Genomic DNA, 24182 nt, shown 5'->3' with positions numbered 1-24182 from the left:
CGGTGTGCGGGCCTCTCATCATCGCGGCCTCTCTTATTGCGGAGCACAGGCTCCAGACGCGCAGGCTCAGTAGTTGTGGCTCACGGGCCCAGTTGCTCCTCGGCATATGGGATCCTCCCGGACCAGGGCTCGAACCCGTGTCCCCTGCATTGGCAGGCAGACTCTCAACCACTGCGCCACCAGGGAAGCCCAGGATTTTTTAAAAGAGTGTCATTAAAAACAAAAAGTTAGAGTTCGCTGGGTAGATTGAGAACCAGTCAAGGCAAAGTAAACTCTCCCATCCCCAAAGGGCATTCCCTAGATCTGCTTTTATGTGCGTCAGAGAGTACACCTATAGCAAGCACACATATTAGTGTTAGGCTTCTTCAGTACAGTATGTAAGCTTAGTGTTAGTATCTGTCAGACGTGATCTACTGTTACTTAGATAAACATGGTGCCTATTGAGACAACAGAGGATAGAGCTACAGGTGTTCAGTAAGGCTACAAAAACATTTAGTTGATTTAGTTAATGGGTTTTTAATGGCTGTAGTAATTGAGTGAGGCAACTCTGGGGCATTTGCTGTGAAGAATTCTATTTCTTACTGAAGAATAAATAATTATTGGATGAGTGTTACAACAGTGTGACTAATGTTTGAAATTACCATTTTTCTAAAAATTTTTCTATAAACTTTCAAAAGTAGCAATGTTTGTAGTTACTATAAATCAAGCTTTGGAAGTCCCCAAAATAAAGACTGCTTTCCTTTAAGGAAAAAAAAAAAAATGCAATTTTCTGGCATGAAGGCATAGTGCATTTCACTTAAGTGTTGCTATAGTTTATACTCAGTCTCCTTGTCTGTTTTGTGAAAGGTACTGTTAAGTAAACTGGATTTCTGTCAACTCCCTGGCATTTCCCTTAAATTTATTAAATCTGAAGAAAGGATACTGGAAATAAAGTTGTAGGCCTGGCGCTTCCTAGAGGGCCCAGGCCAGGTGTGGGCATCCAGCAGGGTTCCCAGGTTGTTTATCTCAGTCCTTGAGATCAAGAAATGCATGTTGGGATGGTGGTATTTTAGATTTAATCAAAGCACCCTCTAATTTACTAAAGGAAAAGTTCTATAACTTTGGGAGGTAAGAATCCCTTCATTACTAAGACAAAGCCCATGCTTTCTAGTAAAACAAAAGAAACACCCCAGAATGTTAACAGAACTTATCTCTAGGGAATGGAAGTACAGGAGATTTCTTTTTTTTCCCCCTTGCTTTTCTGTATTTTATAGATTTTCATTAAAGAGCAACAATTATTCTTACAATGAAAAGCTGTATTTTAACAAATTTATAAGATAACACAAAGTTAATTAAAGCATGAGGCTCCTTTGATTATATTAAGTCCAATATTCAGAGCATTGGATAGAGTTTTTAGAAAGACTTTGTCTCAATTTGAGGGGATAATTAGCCCTATACTAAATGATGCTCTAGTCTCACCTAACAAAGCATAAAAGTCATAGCTGAAGTGATCAAACTGTTTCCAAGTAATTTAATCATTTCCCAGAACAAAACTCAAGATTTTTCTTGGTGCTTACTCAGATGGACACTTGGTCCACAGTAGCTGTGGCCCCCCACCCTCTGCTCATCCTTGGTCCATTGGGAGCCTCGTGTTTATCCCACTTAATCTCAATGCCCAGCTCAAATGTCATTTCTTCTCAGTAATTTTCCCTGACCCACATTCTTTCTAACCCTTCCTGTCATCTGTATTTCTATAGCACTTTACCTCTCATCATTATCACCTTTTCATTTAGTAGGCATGACACTCTCTTCCCGCATGTTTGTAGCTTGGGAGCTCCTTGAGGGCAGATATCATATTCTATTCATTCTTTTTTCATGGTGTGGTAGATTAAAAATGGCCATAAATTATTTTCCCTTCGAGAAGTGGAGTGTATTTGCCCTCACATTGAATCATGGCTGGCCTTGTCACTTACTTTGATCTGTGGAATGTGGCGGGTGACACGTTGCCTTGAGCTGCTGTGTGAAGTCCAGGTACCCTCCCAGAGAGACTATGTGGAGAGAGAGATGGCTGCCTGGCCACCCTCCAGCTCTTCCAGCCATCCCAGCTGAGATGTCAAGACTTGTGAGTAAACCCATCTTCAATTTCTAGGTGAATCTCTAGATGACTGCGGCCTCATGAATGGGCCTAGCTAAACCCAGCCCAGATTGCAGAATAATGAACAAATACATGACTATTGTTTTAAGCCACTAAATTTTGGGTGGATTGTTATGCAGTAATAGATTACAGAAACACAGAGTATCTGGGGTATGGTGAGTCTTCCAATAAGTGTTTGTCGAATTAAATTTATTTTTGTATTCATTTATTTATTTTGGCTGCACCATGCGGCATGCGGGATCTTAGATCCCCGACGAGGGATCGAACCTGTGTCTCCTGCATTGGGAGTGCGGGGGCTTAACCACTGGACCACCAGGGAAGTCGCAAATTAAATTTAATTGTAAGAGACTTGATGGGTAAAATTGGTCCAGATGACCCTCATGGTCCTTTTTAGCACTGAGATTCTATAATCTCAAGACCCTTAATGACCTGGGATTATGCCATTACTTCCTTTATTTCTACCTATAAATGAGAGTTGAATCTAAATGCAATATAGTTAAGTCCTTGGGCATCTTAGTCCATTTGGGCTGCTATAACAAAATACCATAGACTGGGTGGCTTATAAACAACAGAAATTTATTTCCCACAGTTCTGGAGGCTGGGAAGTCCAAGATCAAAGTGCTGGCAGATTAGATGTCTGGTGAGAACCCACTTTCTGGTTCATAGATGGCTGTCTCCTTGCTGTGTCCTCATATAGTGGAAGGGAGGAGGGATCTCTCTGAGGCCTCTTTTATTAGGGCACTGATCCCACTAATAATTGTAAGAGTGACCTAATCACCTCCCAAAGGCCCCATCTCCTAATACCATTATCTTGGGGATTAGGATTTCAACATGTGAATTTGGGGTGACACAAACATTTAGACCATAATATTCCATCTCTGGTTCCCCAAACTTTATGTCCTTCTCACATATCATCAACTCAAAGGTCTAAGTCCAAAGTCTCATCTAACCGTCATTTAAATCAGATATGGGTAAGATCAAGTCACAATCCATTGGGCTTTGTGACATTTAATGTATTAATATTTAGAGACAGCACCTAGGGTCACCTACTTTGACCAATCTCTTTTCCAAACCTAGTTTTCTGCAGTTCTATTGATTTCACTTAATTTCTTATATGTGAAAATCATGCCCCGTAACCCATTTACTGTAGAACATAAACTACTTCTGAGATTTTTTCAGTAATGGAGAAAAATACTCTTTCAGATCTGGCCTATACTAGTTTTTTAGTCTTTAAATTTTTTCTCCAATTTCTTATTAGAGATATAAAATCTGCAATGATGACCACGCAATGAAAAGTGAGCTAACCAATCCAAACCATGGCATTTTGTAAAGTTTGAAACATCTTAGAATTTCAGGCAATCTGCATTTTGGAAGAAGACTCAGCCTTTGAATTGTTACTCACTTTACCCTTTCTTTAATGCTGAACTGTTTACAATCAACTGACCATTTTTCTTCATCTTACTATTTCAGGAGGGGATGGATGCTATGGATTTATGGAGAATATGCTTTAAAGATAGACTATAGTCCAAGCATCAGGTTGGTCTTTCTGAGGTCATGCATGAAAATCAAGATTTAGCTGTGTTGCAGTTATAACAGAAAGGTCCGAAGTCTAAACTCAACCAGAGTGTCAGAAGCCATTGGTTCTGTGTTTAAAGACCTTCCTCTGATGGAAATGTGGGAATGGAAGGGAGCTGGAGCGAGAGGGCGGCAGCCCACAGAAGCTGGGCTCTCCGTGCACTTCCTAGTCTCCTGTTTTAAATGTGAAATGTTTACTTGGTTTTGAAACATTTCTGTGCTTGTTCCTGCCACCCTGACAGCCTGGTTTGAACCAGTTTCTGGTTGAGACCTTGGTGCCATGGTAATCACCCTTAGGCTCCATCTGGCTGTGTCCCTGGGTGCCCAGCTTCTGTACTTACCCATGGTTACCACTCTTGGTCCCCCGTTTGGTTCTGCCCTCCTAGCAGTCATTGGAACCTACTTTCAGTCTAGCTCTTTCTCATCCTTCAGATGCAAGGTCATTGTCATTACCATAGGAAGAGTTTCCTTGACACCCAAGATAGGTTCAGGTCCTCCTGATGTATGCCCTCTTTGTTTTCCTGTATTTTACCGTCAAGGTACTTATCACAATTTATAATTATCTTTGTCATCTATTCTGCTTATTTTTGTGTCTTCAGCACCTGGGACAGTGGCTGGCACATAGCAGGAGTTCAATAAATGTGTTGAGTAAACATGAACAAATGAAGCTGGTAACTTGGGCCCCCACCTCTTTTAGGGTACAATTGTATATGACCTTGGGCTAGTTACAAAACTTATGTCTCAATTTATGCATGTGTAAAGTAGGGATGGATAATATTGCTTTATTTACCCCACAGTTTGGGGGGTAATGCTTAGTGAATGTTTGTAGAATGAATAAATGCACCTGTTATCTCTGTGATAAGAGACACTTAATTTAACAAGTATTTCTTTCATCTAACAGGTGAGAGAAGTTGATTTTCTAAGCAAGGGGAATCTTGCTTACTGAGTGGGAAATAAAATTCAGTATTCCCAATGCCTTTGCCCAGGGGTTTATATTTCTCTTCAGGTTGTACCTTAATACTAGATTTTTTTTAATGGAGGAGGGGAAATTTCTTTAAATGAATTTGGACCAAACTAGTGATTTGATTGACTTTTCCAATTCCTAAGGGGTTTGTGTCTGTCACAGATTTTAACTGTTTGGTCCACCAAGAGTACAGATTCTAGACTGCCCAGATCTTAAAAACCTGTAAGAAAGAAGCAACGGTGAATGTGAATCTGAAGACCAGTGGGAGTTCTATAGAGCTAACATTCTCGTTGGGTGGTACAGCTTATTGGCCTTCCGAAACACTGTCAGGATAAGATCCTGACCTTGGAGTGATGGCAAAAGTGCTTTTAGCCTACAAGCCTTCACAGGCTGGCCTAACTTTTTTTTTTTTTTTTGCCACACTGCACGACATTTGGGATCTCAGTTCCCCGACCAGGGATCAAACCCGCACCCCCTTCATTGGAAGCACAAAGTCTTAACCATTGGACCACCAGGGAAGTCCCAGCCTGGCCTAACTTAACCTATTTCCCCCTGTATCAGTGCAGTGAAGATAACATATAAAGTACAAATGCTACACAGTTTTTCTTGTTCTTGCTCATCTCTTCCCCCGCCCCGTGTCTACCTACTTCTGGAATTTCTTCCACCTGACATTTCCTTCAGCATACAGAATACAGAAAAGGGAGAAGATGTAGGAAGGGTCCAAATGTAACTAGAGTTATGTATTTTATTTGAGCCTCATCTCTTTAGAGAAAGGGGAACACAGATGAGAGGAATAAGTTAGAGATGGTCTGAAAAAAAAAAAGCACAGAGGTGAGGGGTGTGAAGAAGGAAATCCTTCAGTGGAACATCTGCTGAAGGTGAAACGAAGTGAACCTGGATAAGGAATTCAGAGATAATTCTTGGTGTTTAGTATTGTGATCTGGGAGTGAGATCCCAGCACTGAGGAAGGAAGAAGGCCAACAGGTGGAGGAGTCCCAAAGCAAGTACTGCTAGTTTGTAACTAGCCTACGTCTCCAGACCAAGTGGCCCCATTTGGGTGGGGAGGATTTGCTGAGGGAATCTGACCCCTTATTCCTAGCTCATCTCCAAGGTATCCTCACTGGCACTGCTCTGGGATGTAAATGAATTCATAAGCTGATGCCTCCTCTCTACTGACTGTGTCCTAGGCTGAGTCTGAGGTGGGGACTGGGGAGTTATAGACTGATATGGAGGCTAGTACTGCTGCTGAGACCTTGGCCTGGATGTGGGCTCAGGCTTGGTCTCTGTCTCTGGATCCAGCTCAGATTCAGGCTCCAGCTCTGACTCAGGCTCCATCTCGCGATCCAGGTCTAGGTCCGGATCTAGCCCAGTCTCTTGTTCTGACTCCTGCGTGGGATACAGATCAAAGTCTAGCTCTGATTCCTCCTCTGTTACTGGGTCCTGGAGTATGGTGAAGGCTGGACTTTTACTTCTGGGGGCTTCTATAAGACGGCTGCTCATTTTATGTTTTGATTCTTCTTTCTGAAATACATACAATTAGATGGGTTAAAACTTCCCAATTAGATTTAATTTTTGAAGGAATTAAAGAATACAGTAGGACTTAAGGTACCAGAAAGCATGGGTTCCTGGCAAAGTAGAAAATATTTCTGGCCTAAATTTGCTTTTCATCTTCTTTGCACCCTCTGGTTCCTCAGTTACTTACCATGCTTCAGGCTCAATCAATCCATAACTTCCAATTTCTCTAGTTTTTCTAGCCAGCCTGGATTTCATGGTCAACCATTTAAACAGCAATGGTCTTGTCAGCATTCCTGGACATCTTGTCTTCTTGATTTTACTTGTCTTTCCAAGCCCCTAATGTAATCCTTGGCAGGACCTTCATGACCTGGCCTCCTGCTATCTACTTTAGCTTTATCTCTGTCTATAGTCCCCACCTTTTTCTCTAGCCATAGAGTTAGACTGGCAGATCTTTACGTCTGCTAGGTCATCAGTTTTATTATCCATCCCAAGGGTGGTGGTGGGGGGGCGGATTCTAAAGGGATAGCTAAGGGAGATATTTAAAATATTTATTAATTGGTATGGCACTGGCACTAACCAAGCCTGCTGTAAAAAGATCCTTGAGGCCTCTGCTGGGTTGGGTAACCCCTCTTCAGTTGGGAAAGGATCCTGAATGACACCCAGATGCTATGGCAGTGTGGGAACCTGGGACTCAGGTTTACTGCTATTTACCAACTGGTAAGGGAGCCTTTCAACATTTCAAATTCTGGGACAGCCACACTCAGAAACCTTTCCTGGACGTTGCTCATCTCTATCTGATTAGGTGTCTCCTCCTACCTCACCGCCACACCACTCCCCACTCCGATGCTTCACATCATCCAACCTTGTCTGTTTCTGAGTAGGCTTCTTGTATCACTGTCTCCGATTCATCCACACTTAACTCGGAGGACTCTGGCAACTTCCTTGACAAAGCAAACAGCACAGCATCGTGGAGGGTGAGGAACAGCTGGGCCTTGGTGATGCCAGCATCAAAGAAATCATTCTTCTCAAGTGCCCTGACCACAGAAGCTACAAACCAAACCGGGAACACACACAGGGTCAGACACCTGGGGAGGAGAGGATCCAGGGTACAAAACACAGCCCTGTTCATAAGATGAAGGATACTCACAGTGACACCCTGCAATAAGCACCAAGATGTTGGCGTTTTGGAAAGCATTAAACATCTGGGGGGAGAGAGTAAGCCAGTTTTAGAGATCTTCACACTCAGTAGAGGAAAGGGCCTTTTAATTAGCTGAGTTTTAAAACCTCTTTGGTCATTCACTTGTCTGGGGTATATGTACCTTTGCATCCCCACCCCATTCAGCTCTGTAAACATTTGATGAGTGAACTGCTTTATGCCAGGAAATGCCTAAAGTGCCAGAATACAAAAGAGAATCAGATGGTCTTGTGTGGGGTGGGGAGTGACAGGGAGGGTTGCCCATGGTCTTAAGTGGGGAAACAGTTCACATAAAGAGATAAATGTTTACATGAGGACAGTGCTAGGATAGACACAGGCACAGGTGTGATGGGGACACACTGGACGGGCCTCATGAACAATCGTATCTTGGTATTATTGCTTAGTGTTTGCACGTGACCCCCTTCTCTCTGGAGTCCACTAAGCAGAGGTGGCAAAATGTGGCCCAGAGATGGTCAAGTGATATAGTTGGGAATGGTATTCAGGAACCCTGAGGATCATATTCAGAGCTGCTCTGCAAAGTTGTATTTGAATTTAGTAAAACATCAGACACTGACCTCAAGTATATACTTCAGCCTATATATATATATATGCTCTGGAGCTATAAATCTTAACATTCAATTCAAAAGAAGTCACCACTCACCTTAATACTCTAAGACCCAACAGGTTCCAACCCTGGGCACTAAGTTGGAGTGTCAAAAGAAACAAAACAGACAGACTCTACTTCTTTTACTACCAAGGGGAAACAAGAAAGTCATTCTTGATCATACAGTAAATCATGAAGTTATTTGGTAAAGAGCCACTATAGACATACTCTAAATGACAAGCAATGGGAGATTGAAATCCTGTGAATTAAGAAGAAGCTTAAATGGAGTGGTTGTCTCTAATAAGAACAACTACTGGGATTTTTCTTAGTGGGTTCAAGTTTTCAATTATAAAGTAAACAAAACATAATGACTTCCTCCAACAAGGCGGGATAGAACAAAGCAAACAGCACAGCGTCATGGAGGGTGAGGAACAGCTGGGCCTCGGTGATGCCAGTGTCAAAGAAATCATTCTTCTCAAATGCTCTGACCACAGAAGGTACAAACCAAACCTGAACACACACAGAGCCAGACACCTAGGGGGAAACCTGCATTTTTAAAGTGTGAGGGTGTACCGTGAATCTCTGAAGGCTGCAAAGTTAAGGTGCCAGACATTGCCTCAATGATGGGGCTGGAGCAGAAAATCATCAACGTAGGCCAGGTTGATGGAAGGGTCATGCCAAGGACCAGAACATATGGTGCCTCCAAAAAATGGAAGATGAGAGGAGAGAGGAAAGCTTGGCCCAATTATACTACAGAACAGGGGGAAGAGTGATACAAAGTCAGAGGCTTTAAGTTCCAGTGCTGGACAGGCCCCTTCCTAACTGCGAGCCCAGGACTCTTAGGGGGAAATATGGCTTGTCTCTCAGGGCTGTTGTGAAAACTAAATGAGATAGTGTATATAAATGTGCTCAACTCAGTCTGGCATGTAAGAGGCATTCGATAGTGTAGTCAGTGATATCTAAAGCTACAGCTACAGTGTAAGACTGGGAGAAGAGAACACAGCCCAGTAGTACAACCTAAGATGGAAAAGTCCCAAAGATAAGACATTATCAAGTATATTTGAGCCTGCAAATGGAGTGGGGGTGGGGTGTTGGTGGGGAGAGGGTCTCATGGATGGGAAAGCCCTTAATGTAAATCTCTTCTAAGCCTCTCATTTTATAGATGAGGAAACCAAGACCCAGTGCAATTTATTAAGTTACCTCGGGTCTGATGGACAGTGAGTGGTAGTAAAGCCAGGACAGAGCACACATCCACAGACCACCAATCAGAGTTCTTTCTGCTATGACAAGCTTCCTATTGCCTTAGACCAAAGAGGAGCTGGACTCACTTAAGACAGAATCATATTCACTTAGGAATAAGACGTAGGATAAAATATTTATAAATATTTTGTTAAAATGGAATCTGAGGATACAAGAAGGAAAGTCAGCCAAAGGAGCATATCTCAAAAAAAGGTTGGGGGGGGGGGGACGGACAGTGGTTAAGAATCACCTGCCAATGCAGGGGACACGGGTTCAAGCGCTGGTCCGAGAAGATCCCACATGCCACCGAGCAACTAAGGCCGTGTGCCACAGCTACTGAGCCTGCGCTCTAGAGCCCGTGTGCCACAACTACTGAAGCCCGCACACCTAGAGCCCGTGCTCCGCAACAAGAGAAGCCACCGCAATGAGAAGCCCACGCACCACAACGAAGCGTAGCCCCTGCTCGCCGCAACTAGAGAAAGCCCGCGCGCAGCAACAAAGACCCAATGCAGCCAAAAATAAATAAATTAAATAAATTAAAAAAAAAAAAAGGTGGGTGCAGTTAAAGCCAGGAAGCAAGTGGGTTCAGGATGTGTAAACCTGAGCCATCGCCAACAGGAGCAAGAGTGACATAGAGGACTAAAACCTGAGATAAGCTGGCTTGAAAAAAAAAGACACTGTACTTATGAGACATTAAACAATAAAGTCAATATGGTTAGTTGTGCACCTAAACTGTCCATATTGTACAAGAAGGAGAGAAATGAAATCTGTCTGAGAAACCAGAAAGTGGGAGAGAAGCCAGGACTCAGGGAACATAGCTTTGAAGGAAAAATCTTTCCTGCCCTTTTCACCCAAAGATGCAGGCAATGAAGAAGGAACTGGGGAAGATCCTTACAGGTACCGGACCGGGCGGCCCCACGCTTGGGGTGTCATTTCATCACAACTTCTTCAAACCTGGGTGCCTTTTAGAGCAGCTGAATAGTGGAGAATTCCTTGTGAACTTTCTTCTGTAGCATTTGAACCTATTCCTTGACATTTTTTGTAGCTAACTCCCAGGATACGCTGGGAGTTGCTGGGTGTGGCACAGATTGCTGTTTCAATGGTGTTAAGAGTTTCCTATTTTTCAGTCCTTGAGAAATAATATGCCATGGTTAGGGAACCAACCCTAGTTTAGTAAATCAGAGTTGCTTCATTTTCTTTTTATTCTGGTTGACCTTAAACTGTCTTTGGTGCTCAAGTTCCTAGTGGCCTAGGAGTCACAGAGCAGCTGATCAGTGACTAACAGGATTCAATCAGGATCAGGGCTGGGATGGTGGTGGTAGGAGGGGATCAGCGTTCTTGTGAAAGCCTCCTTAGTACTTACCTGTCTTAGTACGACCAAAGCCTGTGCATCCACAAGACGTACCATGGAGAAGTCCAGGATGATGGTGTGGATGCTGGGTAGAAGAGATGAAGTCGAGTAAGGCAGGGGTGTTCCACCCCCGACCTGAGTTTCAGAAGCATCAGGGAGTGTGATCGACATGCTCCTAGAGGGGTCATCAGAAAGCCAAACTTTCTCCACCTCCTTATAGTTTGGATTTCTCTGGGATGTGGAAGATGTTATGTACGGCACTTGGTCATCGGACATAGTCTGGCTTGTGTCCATGCTCTTGAAACGTGAGCAGCGGACCAGGTTAATCGAGGACGAGTCGAGGCCCCGTTTACTTTCAAATCGTTCTGTGTAAACAACCTGGGATGACAGAATTAGGGGAGGACTATGATGAGACTCAAACAAGGCAGGAAGCATTTGCAACTATGCTGTTTCTATCTACTAACTCACTTCCCTCTCTCTTGGAAAACTCCGCAGACTATGCATTATACTTTTTTTCCTTAGATATCTCACTGTCACTTCCAGCTTGTGACTAAAACCACGTTCATCTTTCCTGAGCCACCCCCCCCAACTTCCCCACATGCATCAATGACATTATCATTGTCCTAGTGAGCCAGACTTTAAATCATCTTTGATTTATTCCTTTCCCTCATCCCTGGATTCTAATTAGTCTCCCGCACCTACTAGAACTTTGAAGTATTTCTTCCATCAGTCCCTTTTCTCAACACCTCCTTCTTTTATCAATGAAACTGTCTTCTGTCAGACTTCCTTAAGGAGACAAAAGTTACTTGAGTGTGGCTGTCTTTACCTTTCACTCCTTTCATGCTCCTAATAGGCCTATGTTGCTTAAGGACAGTACCAAGCACCGGGAATACAATGGCATGAAAGACGTGAATGCTGACTCTGCAGTCACAGGGACCAGATTCTACCTGGGGAGAGGGCACGTGTCCATTTAAAGGATGAATAACAACCTAAATGGACAAAAACTGTAAGGTACGTGGGAAAATGAAGAGTTCATTTGCTAGAGTGGTAGACTTTGGGGTGATGTTTCTTTAAGAAAAATCTGTTGTTCTAATAATGTTGCTTATGAAATAAACTTTAAAAATAGAAAAAAAAATGTAAAGATTAAAACTATACAAGGTAATATATATTGTATTGCTAAAAAAAAAGTGGTGTGGACAAATGATAATATTACAGTTCAATGGAGAGAGGTGCTCCCCAAGCCTTGACAGTCACTGAGGCCAGGCCTTTGTGGGACAGCTGAGCACTGCCTCAGTGTTGGGGAGATACAAGGTCCTTCAGGCAGAAGAAACCTCTGAGAGCCTCCCCTTTCTCTCCGTCTACTCTATACTCTTTCAAGAGCTTTCACAATCCACTCCCGCCGGGTCTGCCTGAACTTACTGCCCAGGCCAAGCCTCTTACTCTGAGGATCCCATGCTTATTTCTACCTCAGTGTCTCTGTCCAAGCCTATTCATGGACTGAGAGTCCTTCTTTTTCCTACCTGACATAAATCCAAATTTCTCTCTCCTGCCCAGCTTAAGTCCATTACTACCGTGAAGTTTCCCTGCCTTTTTGAGTTCATGCCAATCTCTCTTTAACTGAAGTCTTAGAGTTGTTAGAATATAAACACACGATTTAGAACATAACAATATACTGCATGGTATGGTTTACCATCTTATTTCATCAGTTTTAAGATGCACCGTTACTTTTTGTACTGTCAAGAAACAAACAAGGGCTTCCCTGGTGGCGCAGTGGTTGGGAGTCCGCCTGCCAATGCAGGGGACATGGGTTCGGGCCCTGGTCCGGGAGGATCCCACATGCTGCGCAGCAGCTGGGCCTGTGCACCGCAACTACTGAGCCTGCTCTCTGGAGCCCGCGAGCCACAACTACTGAAGCCCGCGGGCCTGGGGCCTGTGCTCCTCAACAGGAGAGGCCGCCATGGTGAGAGGCCCGCGCACCGCAATGAAGAGGAGGCCCCGCTCACCACAACTGGAGAAAGCCCACACAGCGGTGAAGACCCAACGCAGCCAAAAATCAATAAATAAAATGAATTAATTAATTTAAAAAAAGAAACAAACAAAACACTGCAAATTAAACTATAATAATGCCGTCAATTGTACAATGCATCTAAATTTCAGAGATGTGAAAAAAATGTATATTTTTGGATGGATAAATACAATAATAGCCTTAAATGTCACATTAATAGAGAGTTGTTTCCCTAGTTTGATTTTTTTTTTTTTTTTTTGGCCGTACCGCATAGCTTGCGGGATCTTAGCTCCCTGACCAGGGATTGAACCCAGGCCCACAGCAGTGAAAGCACCAAGTCTTAACCACTGGACTCCCAGGAAATCCTCCCCAGTTTGAATTAAAATTCCGTGAATTGCTTCAAAATAATCCTGTGATTTTGAGGGGCTGTAGGTGGGTAGGGGTATAGATGAAATAAGATTGAATACGAGGTGATAAATCTTAAAGTGGTTGGTGAGTACATAGAGGCTCATTATACTTGTCTCTACTCTTGTATATGTTCAAATTTTTCCATGAAAAAATTAAAAAAAAAAAAAAGGAACAACCTGGATGAACCTTGAGGACATTATGCTATGTGAAATAAGCCAATTGCAAAAAGACAAATACTGTATGATTCCACTTATATGAGGCATCTGGAAGAGTCAAAGTCATAGAAACAGAAAGTATAATGGTGGTTGCCAGGGGCTGGGAGGAGGAGGAAATGGGGAGTTGTTTAATGGGTCAGAGTTCCAGTTTTGCGAGATGAAAAAGTTCTGGAGGTAGATGGTCGTAATGATTGCACAACAATGTGAATATATTTAACACTATTGAACTGTACACTTAAAAATGGTTAAGATGATAGATTTTATGTTATGCGCTTTATACCACAATTAAAGAGAAAAAGAAAAAAGAACTACCTGGAGACAGCGGCCCCTAAAAATTTGTTTTCCTTTTTCATAGTATCATAGTTCTGGGCACACAGTATATCAATAAATACTAGATCATATTCTACTCTAAAATGTATTTTCTGATGTCCTGTAAATACTCTCTACAATACTCAGTGCAGTGTGGATACAAAATAAAAATTAGAGATAGTGTTAATTCTAGTAGTAGAGCAGTCCTCTTGGCAGGGAAGTCGGTATTTTCCAGGAGCTCAGTAGAACCTATGCTCCATTCGGGTGTATGACAATGAGAGTGGGTGCTTGGTATTGTAGGTGAGGAGGGGGATGGGAAGTGTTTGTGTGTGTGTGTGTGTGTGTGTGTGTGTGTGTGTGTGTGTGTGTGTGTGTGTGTAGACAGAGCTGCTCCTCTAGGGTGTTTGTGTGAATGAAAGGCCTCGAAGCTGGAAATGAACAGCCCTGCCCTGGGGAAAGGGAATATTTAGACCAAATCTGAGTTGGAAATTAATGAGCGCTGTAACTCATCTGCTAAAATAATCTTCAGATGCTGTAAAATCCCCATGTCTGCTAATCCGCCCTCCATCCCACATCATCATTTCCCTGGTCACAGGCAGACATCAGGAGACTCTGACAGATCCTTGGGAACCCCAGCCACCTTGACCCTGGTGCAATTAGAAAACAATCTTTAAGTCACTTGTTTTCAGAAATCTATAGCCAGGGAGCTAAGATAAAAGTCAAGGAAACAGGGACAACCAGGGAACTACTGACAATGTCAACAGGCAGACTGTACTCTGTGCTCAGATAAGTTGCTGGCCATTGAGAAGGGAATCAGGAGTCAGGACATCTCCCCCTGCCTCCTACTTTCAGGGCAAGATCTGAACCTGAAAGGGAACCCGTGTCTCCATTTCTGAGTGGAAATCTTTGATTTCCAATTACTCATGGTTCGTCTAAGAGTTAAAATCCCTGAGGGGGTTTAGATTTTCTTTTCTTTTCTTTCTTTTTTTAAAAAACTACTAGTGCACTTCTTTTTTCTAAAATGTGGAGAAAAATGCAGAAAAGAAGACGTGTTTCTAACCCTGGGCGGTGGCTCCAGTTCATCACTGTTGCAGAAACACCAACAAATCTTTCCTCGCTGGGGGCCATCTTCATTTTGATTAAACAGGCTGTAAATTTCTTCTTCTGTAAGAGGCACCTTTACCATTTCAACCTGAAAGACATATGAGGGGGTCACATACGGATGGTGAATGGGGGAGGGGAGAATACTCGGGGAAGGGGAGGGGAGCAGGTGGAGAGAGGCTGGGGAGGAGAGCCTTCACCCCCTCTAACAGCTTGCGCTTTAGGTAGTGAACATTGACAAATGTAATGGAGTTGCAGCACTGGAAGATCTTCACCCCTGGAATGTTTGTAACCTGCAAGACAAATAAATGTAAACTTGAGGGAAATTTTTCAGCTCTTTCATGGAGTAAGAAAAAGAAATCCTTAGAACCTCCTGGAGAATCTGTATTCTTTATAAGAAGCAAGATCTAGCAAATTCCTTCCTCCCATTTTCATCCCCTGCTTTTCCTGCTTTCTTCTTTTCCCCTCCATTTCCTCACGCCTCTATTTTTCTTGGCCTTCCTCCCCCAAAGTACATTTAAAAATTATCCTTAACTGGCTGCATTGCTTTCCCCACCTTTGTAAATGCATATCTGCAGTGCAGCAGACAGGAGCAAAGGGGTTTTGTAGAAAAACTAAGCAGCAGGCCTGGTCCACCCCATCCTTTGGGCAAAGGAGTGGGACTGATTTGGATTCTTACCTCCCGATAGTCATGGAAGCTTCTATAAATATTGGTGTTAGGGATCTGACCCAGGAGGAGAATCTTAGTTCTGAAAGTAAATGCATTTGCCTTTAGGTCACAGTTGCCTTACCTTGCCATGGCCCACCTCCTATTACCTGAGACAAAGTACCTGTGTGACTGAACCGTGATGATGAAGAAGGTAAAAGCAACTGAAACAAGTAATCCAATGTCCAGTCCCAGTAAAATTGCAGATATGAACGTCACCATCCAAATGAGCTTATGGAAAAGAGGAAGAAGGGAAGAGGAAGACCGTGATAACAAGCAGAACTGAGAAAATCCCAAGTCCTCTTTCTCAGCTCACCTTTACCCTTTCTCTGCCAACACCTAGGATTTAGAGAACAAATTCCACAGCCATATGAACTGATGCCATCAAAAATGATTGGGTCCCAGGGTTACCTAGCAATTCTTTTATGCATCCTTGGTCACTTCTCTCTTTAATTCTCTCTTAAAACTTCAGTTTCCTTGTGTGAAAAATAGGAATAATAGTATCTGCTTTATAGAATTTATTGAGATTAGAAATATTATTTGTAAAGCAACCCAGAACACTCACCAAATTAGTGGTTGCTATTTTAAGAGCTATGATAAGTATTGGGAGTCTTTATTATCCTTTTCAAGCCCCTATCCCACCACCTTCTCCATCACTCTCAGCAGGTGATTTGACTTTCATTTTCACAAAGAAGATAGGCTGAGGGGGGAGGGATAAATTGGAAGACTGGGATTGACATATACACACTACTATATACAAAATAGATAATAAGAACCTGCTGTAGCACAGGGAACTCTACTCAATACTCTGTAATGGCCTATATGGGAGAAGAATCTAAAAAAGAGTGGATATATGTATAACTGATTCACTTTGCTGTATACCTGAAACTAACACAACATTATAAATCAACAATACTCTAATAAAAATTTAAAAAAGAAGAAGATAGGCTGAAACTCCCTTAAGTATTTACTTCCCCCTCCACCTGCCACTTGTTAGTTAGTATCTGCACTCAACCTTCCCCCGTTCTCTCCAGGTCTGTTGGAAGTGCTATCCCTCCTCCTAAGACTAGAAGCTCTACCTGTGCACTGGACCACATTCCCCTCTTAACTTCTCAGGGACCTGCATCCAAAAATGATCCTTTTTCCTATCTCTTTGCCTCTTCTGGGTGCTTCTCCTCTCATTGTATCACATCCCCCATCTTTTATTTCTTGCTGTCTCCCCTTTATGTCCTCTAGTTTTGTGCTCTAGAGAGAAGGAGAATGCTCCATCAGTTACTCTTCCTGGAAAGAAACCTCCTTCTCTTGTTAGAATTTGTGTCTCCCATCCTGGAATGTATTTCTATTAACCGGATTAAAAGTCATTCAAATATGCAATGTATGATAAACCCTTTTTACTAGATCTGTATGTAACTGCAGCTACTTAATTAGTTGCATTTTATTTAACTTTGCATAGTTGGAATGGGTATTTCCATGCACCAATAACCTTGACTCCCTTTTTAAAGCAAAAGTAGAGTACTAGGCATCAGAGAGTACTAGGCATCAGACAGTGGCTTCAGGTTGATCTCTTTTGTTAGTTCTCTTCCCCTCTCTGCAGGCTTCCTCTCTGTCCTCCCCCACCACCTCAGGACATCTACACTTACACAGTCATATTGGTTCTGCCTCCACAGATTGGGTAAGTTGTAAATGGTTTCAAGGTAGGGTAGGACATTGCTCAGAATAATACCAGCCAGCACAGCCTGTGGGGAAAAGATAAACACTGCTTCATTTTCCTTTCAGGGGTAAAACTCCCAAATTTCCACAAAGGTACCTTGCCACTCAGAGATATTATGCACTGATATTTCATAAAAATACCAGGTCCATGCTTTGACTCATTGTCTAATCAAATAAGTATTCTCCACGTTTTTCTCTGCTTGCCTCCATAATTTGTCAAATGCACAAAACAAGGCAAGGCCAGGTCACTCATTTGGCCGGTACAGCTACCACAAGCCCCTTTTAGATTCAGGTCACTGATTACTTACCCTGACAGTGAGAGGAAGAGTACCTGCAGGTTATGATCATCTAGCCCCTTCTGCTTCCATGTTGTCACTTTGGTGTCTGAGGCAAGCCCTGAGGGAGGTTGGCACCTTTGGCCATTTTTCTTATCTTTGCCTACTTGGCCTTGCTTTGTGTAGTTTGCTTGACATAATCTATATTACCGATGTTGCTTAGAAACCATTCTCAAAAGGGATGACAAACTAAGAGAATTTCCACTCACAGGAATGCTGAAATAGTTGGGCTTTTTTCAAGTCTAATCATGATGTACTACAATTATTTCAACAATAAGATACCAATTTTTTGTCCATCAAATTAAATTAGCAAATTTAAAACATTGAGGACATTCCACAAAAATGGGCGTTGAGTATTGCCCTTTTGGAAAATAATTTGGCAATATATCAAGAAATGCTAATATGCTTTCACACAGAAATTTTGTTTTACTCTTAGAAATCTATCTTAAATATAGAAAAGGGTAGATGTACAAAATTGCTCACTGTTGTGTTATTTATAATAACAAAAATGCAGATAACCTAATTTAAGATGATTAAGTTATAGTATGGAGTATCATGCTACATATTAAATTAAAACAAGAATACCAGATTGTACAGTTAGATCACAATTACGCAAAGTATTATCCATTTATAGAGAATAATATTGGTTAGATACATGCCAAAATGTTAATAGTGGTTTATTTGTGACTATGGCTTCAGAGACTGCCACCTCAGTGTGTAACCAGTCTATCTAAAAAATAGATTTTTATCTATTGTGAATTTTCCAAAGTTTTAAAAGTAAGCATGTCTCCCTTTCTAATGGAAAGAAAGTGTCTTAAATATAAGAAAATGAAGATGGATACTCATAGGGATGTAAAATCATCAGGGCCTCAAAGTAGAATTGAACCTACTTTAAGAAACAATTCTCATCCTTTTCCTAGCCATCCTCTCTTCTATATACTCTGCCTGGGAATTAGAACTGATCCTATCATCAGGAATGGATTGGATCCAAGCTTACTCTTATTTTCTGAGGTTACTCAGTGACCACTTGGTCTTAACAGGTCAGTAGAGGAGGGAAGAACAAAGATGAAGTCAGCAGAAATTACTTGTTTCCCATCTTCATCTTCTTTCTAGTCAAGAATCTCCCCAAATTTCTACAATTTGCAGGGAGATGTGGTAGGAAAGATAAGAAATTCAACTTCATAGGGCTTTTACCAGATTTTTGGCTTGAGGTATGGAGTATGAAGAGGAAACAAATCTTTTCATGACATAATATACAATAAAATTCTTACCTTTCTTAATATTAAGATAAAACATGCTCATGTGTAGAGAAGAATTGAATTTATATATAATTTCCATCATACAAGAGATAACTATTGTTAACGTTTTGGTATAGCCTATGTATTTTTTCACACAAAATTGGAACAATATTGAATATACTATTTGCATTATGGCTTTTTTAAAGATTTTTTTTTTGATGAGGACTATTTTTTTAAAATCTTTACTGAATTTGTTACAATATTTGTTCTGTTTTATGTTTTGGTTTTTTGGCCATGAGGCATGTGGGATCTTAGCTCTCTGACCAGGGATCGAACCCGTACCCTGGGCACTGGAAGACAAAGTCCTAACAACTGGACTGCCAGGGAAGTCCCTGTATTACATTTTTAAAAAATTTATGTTGGTTCCGTTGCTAACTAGCTGAGATCCTAGCCAGGATGTTCCACCAATTACTCTCCTAAGGATTTTGCAACAAGCTATCCACAGTCGTTCAAAGAAGGAAGGAATCATTCGTAGTTTAATACTCATAGAGTCCCAGTGTTATAGAAATTCAGATATTCCACTGATCAGATTGTATTCACATTTTCTCACCCAGAAACATCCTAACTAGATGATGTAAAAATAACATGCCATAACATGGTTGGCCAAAAGCAAGGGCTGTTCTATCCCCAACATATTTATAGTAAGGGAGGGCTTACCTACTTTTATCACTACCCTTCAGTGAATTCTGACAGATTTTTATTTGAGATTTTTTAAAATTCTGACTCTTCTAGAATGGAAAAATATCATTGTTCAAAGTAAATTAGTGAGTGGCCCTCCGAAAATAGACTCCCAAGAGTTATAGCACCAAAGGTGCTATATGAACTAAATTCTGTAGATGGCTTCTGCTGGGAATCAGAGGACAGCTTGTGTGATAAACAGAAGCTTAATCCCACCCACCATGCATATATTCCATGGCTGGTTTCCAAGGTCCCTGAATCACAAGAGCAGAAGGCAGTAACAGCCTTGAGATGGTCCTGCTCTACTGAAACCTGATATTTACCAGGTGGAATAAACGCATTCAAAAGGATGGGCATAATATTTACAACCACTCCAGCTTAGGGACTGCCACCTCAGTGTGTAACCAAGCTGCTGCACCAGGAACAAAATCTCCTCCCCACTCCCTTAGTACTATCTAAAAATGGCTAAAGGGAACATTAAGGAAATTTAAAAGGAAATTATGATGACTGGGCATTGATCTGTATTGTAACTTAGAACAAATCGATTATAGCTAGTAATTAATGCACCTGGCATCTCTAAATGTAAGGTCATCTGTCTCACACAAAGGGAAGAAATGGCACATAAGTATATAGGGCATCCTAGCTGAACACAGAGTTAAAACTCAATTTTTAGATGCTGCCTTTAGTGTTCTGTACTGACCGAGAGGCAGTGTGGCAGCAGTAGGGGGATTGAGTTCACATGAATGCAGAACAAGGACTTCTGGAAACTATTTAGGAAAACAGATGGCATGAATGCACAATGAGCTTCCAAGCCTGTGGTGGTATTGGGTGTTCTGGCATCAGAAGTCTATTTTGGTCATGTTTAACTGAATCCTTACTTCCAAAGCTTACTTTATAGCTTAAGCAAAAAAAAAAAAAAAAAAAAAAAAATTAACGGGAACGAGAATAACAACAATTGTTTGAGTGCTTATTACTAGCTCAAAACTGTTCTCTCTATATTATACATATTATCTTATTTAACTCCCAATCCTGTGAGGCAGTGGCTGTTATTTTAAAGAAAAGGAGCTAGAAATAGGCTGGGGCAACCACTGGGGATCAGTTGAATGCATTTCTCCTCAGAGATGCCCCACCAACGGATCTGGAGATCCGTTCTTTCTTGACTTAGTTATTTGATTAGTTCTACTTACATTTGGCAGTTTGTAGAAAAAGCGTCCCACCTTCACCATCAGGAGCAGCATCACACCTGCGCCTACCAGAGATGCAAACTGAGGAGACAGAGCCAGTTGGAGAGAGACCATCAGGAATGTATTGGTCCCTGTCTGCAACTGAGGCCTTCTGCTTGGTGAGAAGCATGTCATTTTTTTCTTAAAAGGGGTTGAGTATAACCATCCAGCATAAGTGCATTTTTGGTGAACTCACGTTTTCAGGTCCTGTCAAAGTGCTAAACACATACTAGGTACTCAATAAATATGTGTTGATTGGACGTATGAAGGCTTTCTGAAAAGTCCCAGATTGTCTTGGATATCTGAATCTTTCTTGCCATAGCTTTGTGCTATGAATCTGAAGTCTCCTAAAATCCAGCCTGCACTTCATCCTAAATTTAACCCTTCTTTGAACAGTTTAGAAAAGCCCTGGTAGACTCATCACTGTCAGCCCTAAAATCCCAACCATTCCACGTCGCTCTTTTGGAGCCTGGATAGCTTCCCATCTAACAGCTTCAGTGGTGCTTCATCTTAAAAACACCAGGATATTCACTTCTGATTTTCCTACTTCAGTTTCCTTCTGCCTCACTGCCATCAAAAAAGGTTAAGAACATGAGTCAGGGCTGTATATAGGAGCTCTGGATCCTATCCCACCTGGGTTGACTACTCTGGGCTCAGTACTACTTGGTAAGCAGTGATTCAGATTGGCAAATACAGGTAGAAAGCTAAGAAGCATAGTTCCCTTTATAATCTCAAGGCTCTCTGGACATAATCATGAACTCATTATATCCTCTATTGATAAATTTCCATTGTTTAAGCCCTTACTAAGAAAAAATAATATAAAGCAGTGTAATTTCCCACTGTGATGGGGGTGGAGGGAGAAAAAAACTGTAACCACAAATCAAAACAATGGCATATACAAGCAAGAACAAGCAACCTTAAATCTAAACCATTAAATGACCACTCAGCAATGATTCTCTAACTTTTTTTCTCTTTTTTTATTAGGTGTGAAAAAAATAACTTCCTACCGGATTCCCTCTCATTACTCACTGCTATTTGCCATATAAATGTATCGCTGAAAATAATCGCAATGAAATTAACATCCTACGTCCTTCTTTCCCCATCCCAGCTGATGCACAGCTAATGGGACCAACCCAACATGGAAAAGTTGAACCCTGAGAGAAGAGTGTAGGGAGAAGGATTCAGGAAAATCGATCACTGTAACTGAAACTCAGGAAGTTCTCACGACAAACATTTTATACACTGTGGAACTAAAAAAAGGTAACTGAAACCATAAGTTCCTCCAGCCAATGTACATATCAGCCTGTTGCTGCACCGAGTTTTAGGGTCTAGCTTCAGGCAGTCTTGCACTATAAGAAGAAACTGATTTGATTAGCACAGGAAAATATATCAGGACTTTTCCTTCCTTCTACTCCTTTCTCCAAAATTCTCCTGATTATTTTTAAGGAAGCGAAGACATACAGACACCAAAATTAGCTGTATAAACCTAGTTTAAAATGAGTACAAACCAGACACTGAATCCCATAAAACTTGCTGCTCAGGGAGACCTGCCAATAATTGTGTGTCCCCCATGGCTGCACTCGCAAAGGAGTGGGCTTTGGGATCAGAGGGCCATCCTTGGTGGCACTGTGCCTTAGGAGGATGCTTGATGGCTCTCAGAATCCCAGACTCAGTGCCTGAACAGGGTCTAGAGACAATGAGCATGTACAACTTTACATCTCATGCATGTTTTGCTTTTCTGCTCTGATTTTCCATCACTTTTCCAGGCTTTCTTGAACAAAGACTGACTCTACCTTCTTTCTGGGGATTCAAGGCAATGTGAGGTCCCATAAAACACAGCCACTACTGACACGCAGACCCTCAGACACCAAATGCTCCATAAGCAGCGGACAGTACATTACCATGGACCAGCCAGGGCACTAGGGACCTGGGTTAGAAGCTCTGATATTTGAACATCTTAAGTGACACGCACTATGGTGGGCACTATTGTCATCCAGTTTAATTCTCACAACTGAAAGGTTATCCTTATCCCCATTTTACAGATGAGGACTAGAGCCTCAGAAAGTGAAAGTAACTTGCCCAAGGTCACACATCTAGAACTACTGAGTCAGGTTTCAATCTACCTGACCGGTTGACTCCAAAATCCAGGCTCTCTCTACTGTCCTATCTGCTCCCTCTAAAAAGAACACAGCTCATTTCTCTCTTTGATAATTTTTTTCTTTTCTTTTTAAAAATAATAACTCATTTTTAAAAGCAGTTCTGGGACCCTGGGGACAAGGCAAGAAGGCTGGTCCTTGGAAAGCAGAGAACAAGGAAAGGAACCCAATCATAGAGAAGAGGGAAGCATAGTGGTCAGAACTGGATGAGCAGGCCCAGGCCATGGCTGGAAGGGCTGATAGGTTTTGCTGCAACCAGTGAAGACAAGTGGGTTCTAGACAGGGAGAAATTAAAGTGAAATTCAGACACATTTTATACAGTTTGTATTTATGTCAGACATACATACATACACACATACATACATACACACATACATAATACATATATACATAAGTGGCTCTTGGTGACAAGTCATGTCGGAGAGGTTCAGAGCCAACCCCCTAGCCTCTCTTTCCTGCAGTCCTGAGGAGCTTTGAAAAAGTGGGGGTGTTCTCAGGCAGAGTGAATCAAAAGTCCCCAGAGAAAAAGGGTGGAGAGAATAACCCCTGCTATGGGGTGAAGAAGGCTGAATGAGTCCAGATCAGAAACTTACTGGAGGTGGGGTAGCTCCAATGTGGAGGGCCAGGGCCAGGGGCATTCTCTGCTTGAACCAGCAATTTGCCCTGGGCAAGTCAGGGTCTTGGGGAAGGACTTACCAGTATCCCTGGGGACATACTTCCCTTTGAAGGGTCACTGTACCACAAAGAGAGATGTCATTGGTAGGGGAGAACAAAGCCATAGCAGAAAACAGAATGAGAGCCATCGGCAACCTTTGAAGCAGGCACTTTGTCCAACAGGCTAAAGGCAACTCTGAGGCTGAACTGAAGCCCTTCTTCCCTCCCTCCATCTATACATATCCTAACCCTCTTGCAATGATCCATGAAAGTCTCACTTCATCCATCATTCTCCTTCTTGCAATATTTATGGCATTTTAAAATTTATTGTATTTATTCTGCACTTAATTTTACCTGCACCGTGATTTAGTTTTTTCCAACCACATGCATCTTTTCTCCCCAAATTTGTTATGCTTGTATACTAAATAAACAAAGTGTGTGGTCACAAGTTAGTGGGAACTAATGTCTGGAATTTCCATTTTTTCTTACCATAAAATCCTCTCATTTTGACTTCAAAATTTTTTCACACTTGCATAGAACATCCTTCTTTTTAACATAACTCATCTTCCTTCCTTTGGTCAAATAGTAGTGCAAAACAGCTACATACACCTTAAAGGCCAATGTGTCTGGCAGAAGCTCTATGACAAAAAAACTCAGTCTACATAAAATCATATGGTATGGCCTTACTCTAGACCCATGCTCTCACCCCTGCCCAATCTTCTGACTTTTATTGGCTTTCACCTTATATTTCACTTATATTTACCCATGGACTGTGACACTTTATCTTTCCCCATTCAGATTTAGTGT

General features: G+C 41.8%; 1 protein-coding gene and 1 long non-coding RNA gene across 10 annotated transcripts in view; one reads left to right on the top strand and one right to left on the bottom strand.

Moving 5' to 3' along the window:
* Window positions 1-196: 196 nt before the first annotated feature.
* Window positions 197-24182, bottom strand: part of SLC26A8 (solute carrier family 26 member 8) — a 71572-nt gene continuing 47586 nt past the window's right edge. For all 9 annotated transcript variants that reach the window (XM_082412570.1, XM_082412572.1, XM_082412571.1 and 6 more), the window contains 10 exons: window positions 20530-20607; window positions 16962-17057; window positions 15446-15552; window positions 15295-15364; window positions 14816-14908; window positions 14575-14706; window positions 10590-10955; window positions 7336-7390; window positions 7051-7235; window positions 197-6194 (listed from right to left, as the gene is read on the bottom strand). In XM_082412570.1, the coding sequence (XP_082268696.1) occupies window positions 5907-6194; window positions 7051-7235; window positions 7336-7390; window positions 10590-10955; window positions 14575-14706; window positions 14816-14908; window positions 15295-15364; window positions 15446-15552; window positions 16962-17057; window positions 20530-20607 (1470 nt within the window). In that variant the 3' untranslated portion in view covers window positions 197-5906. The remainder of the gene's footprint in view (window positions 6195-7050; window positions 7236-7335; window positions 7391-10589; window positions 10956-14574; window positions 14707-14815; window positions 14909-15294; window positions 15365-15445; window positions 15553-16961; window positions 17058-20529; window positions 20608-24182) is intronic.
* On the top strand, window positions 20604-23834 carry LOC309637702. The gene is made up of 2 exons (XR_014250767.1): window positions 20604-20684; window positions 21550-23834. It is a non-coding gene; the product is annotated as an uncharacterized lncRNA (long non-coding RNA).

The sequence above is a fragment of the Balaenoptera physalus genome (genome assembly GCF_965194825.1).
Source record: "Balaenoptera physalus genome assembly, chromosome: 11".
Taxonomy (NCBI): Eukaryota; Metazoa; Chordata; class Mammalia; order Artiodactyla; family Balaenopteridae; genus Balaenoptera; species Balaenoptera physalus.
This window is presented reverse-complemented; position numbering and strand designations above follow the sequence as displayed.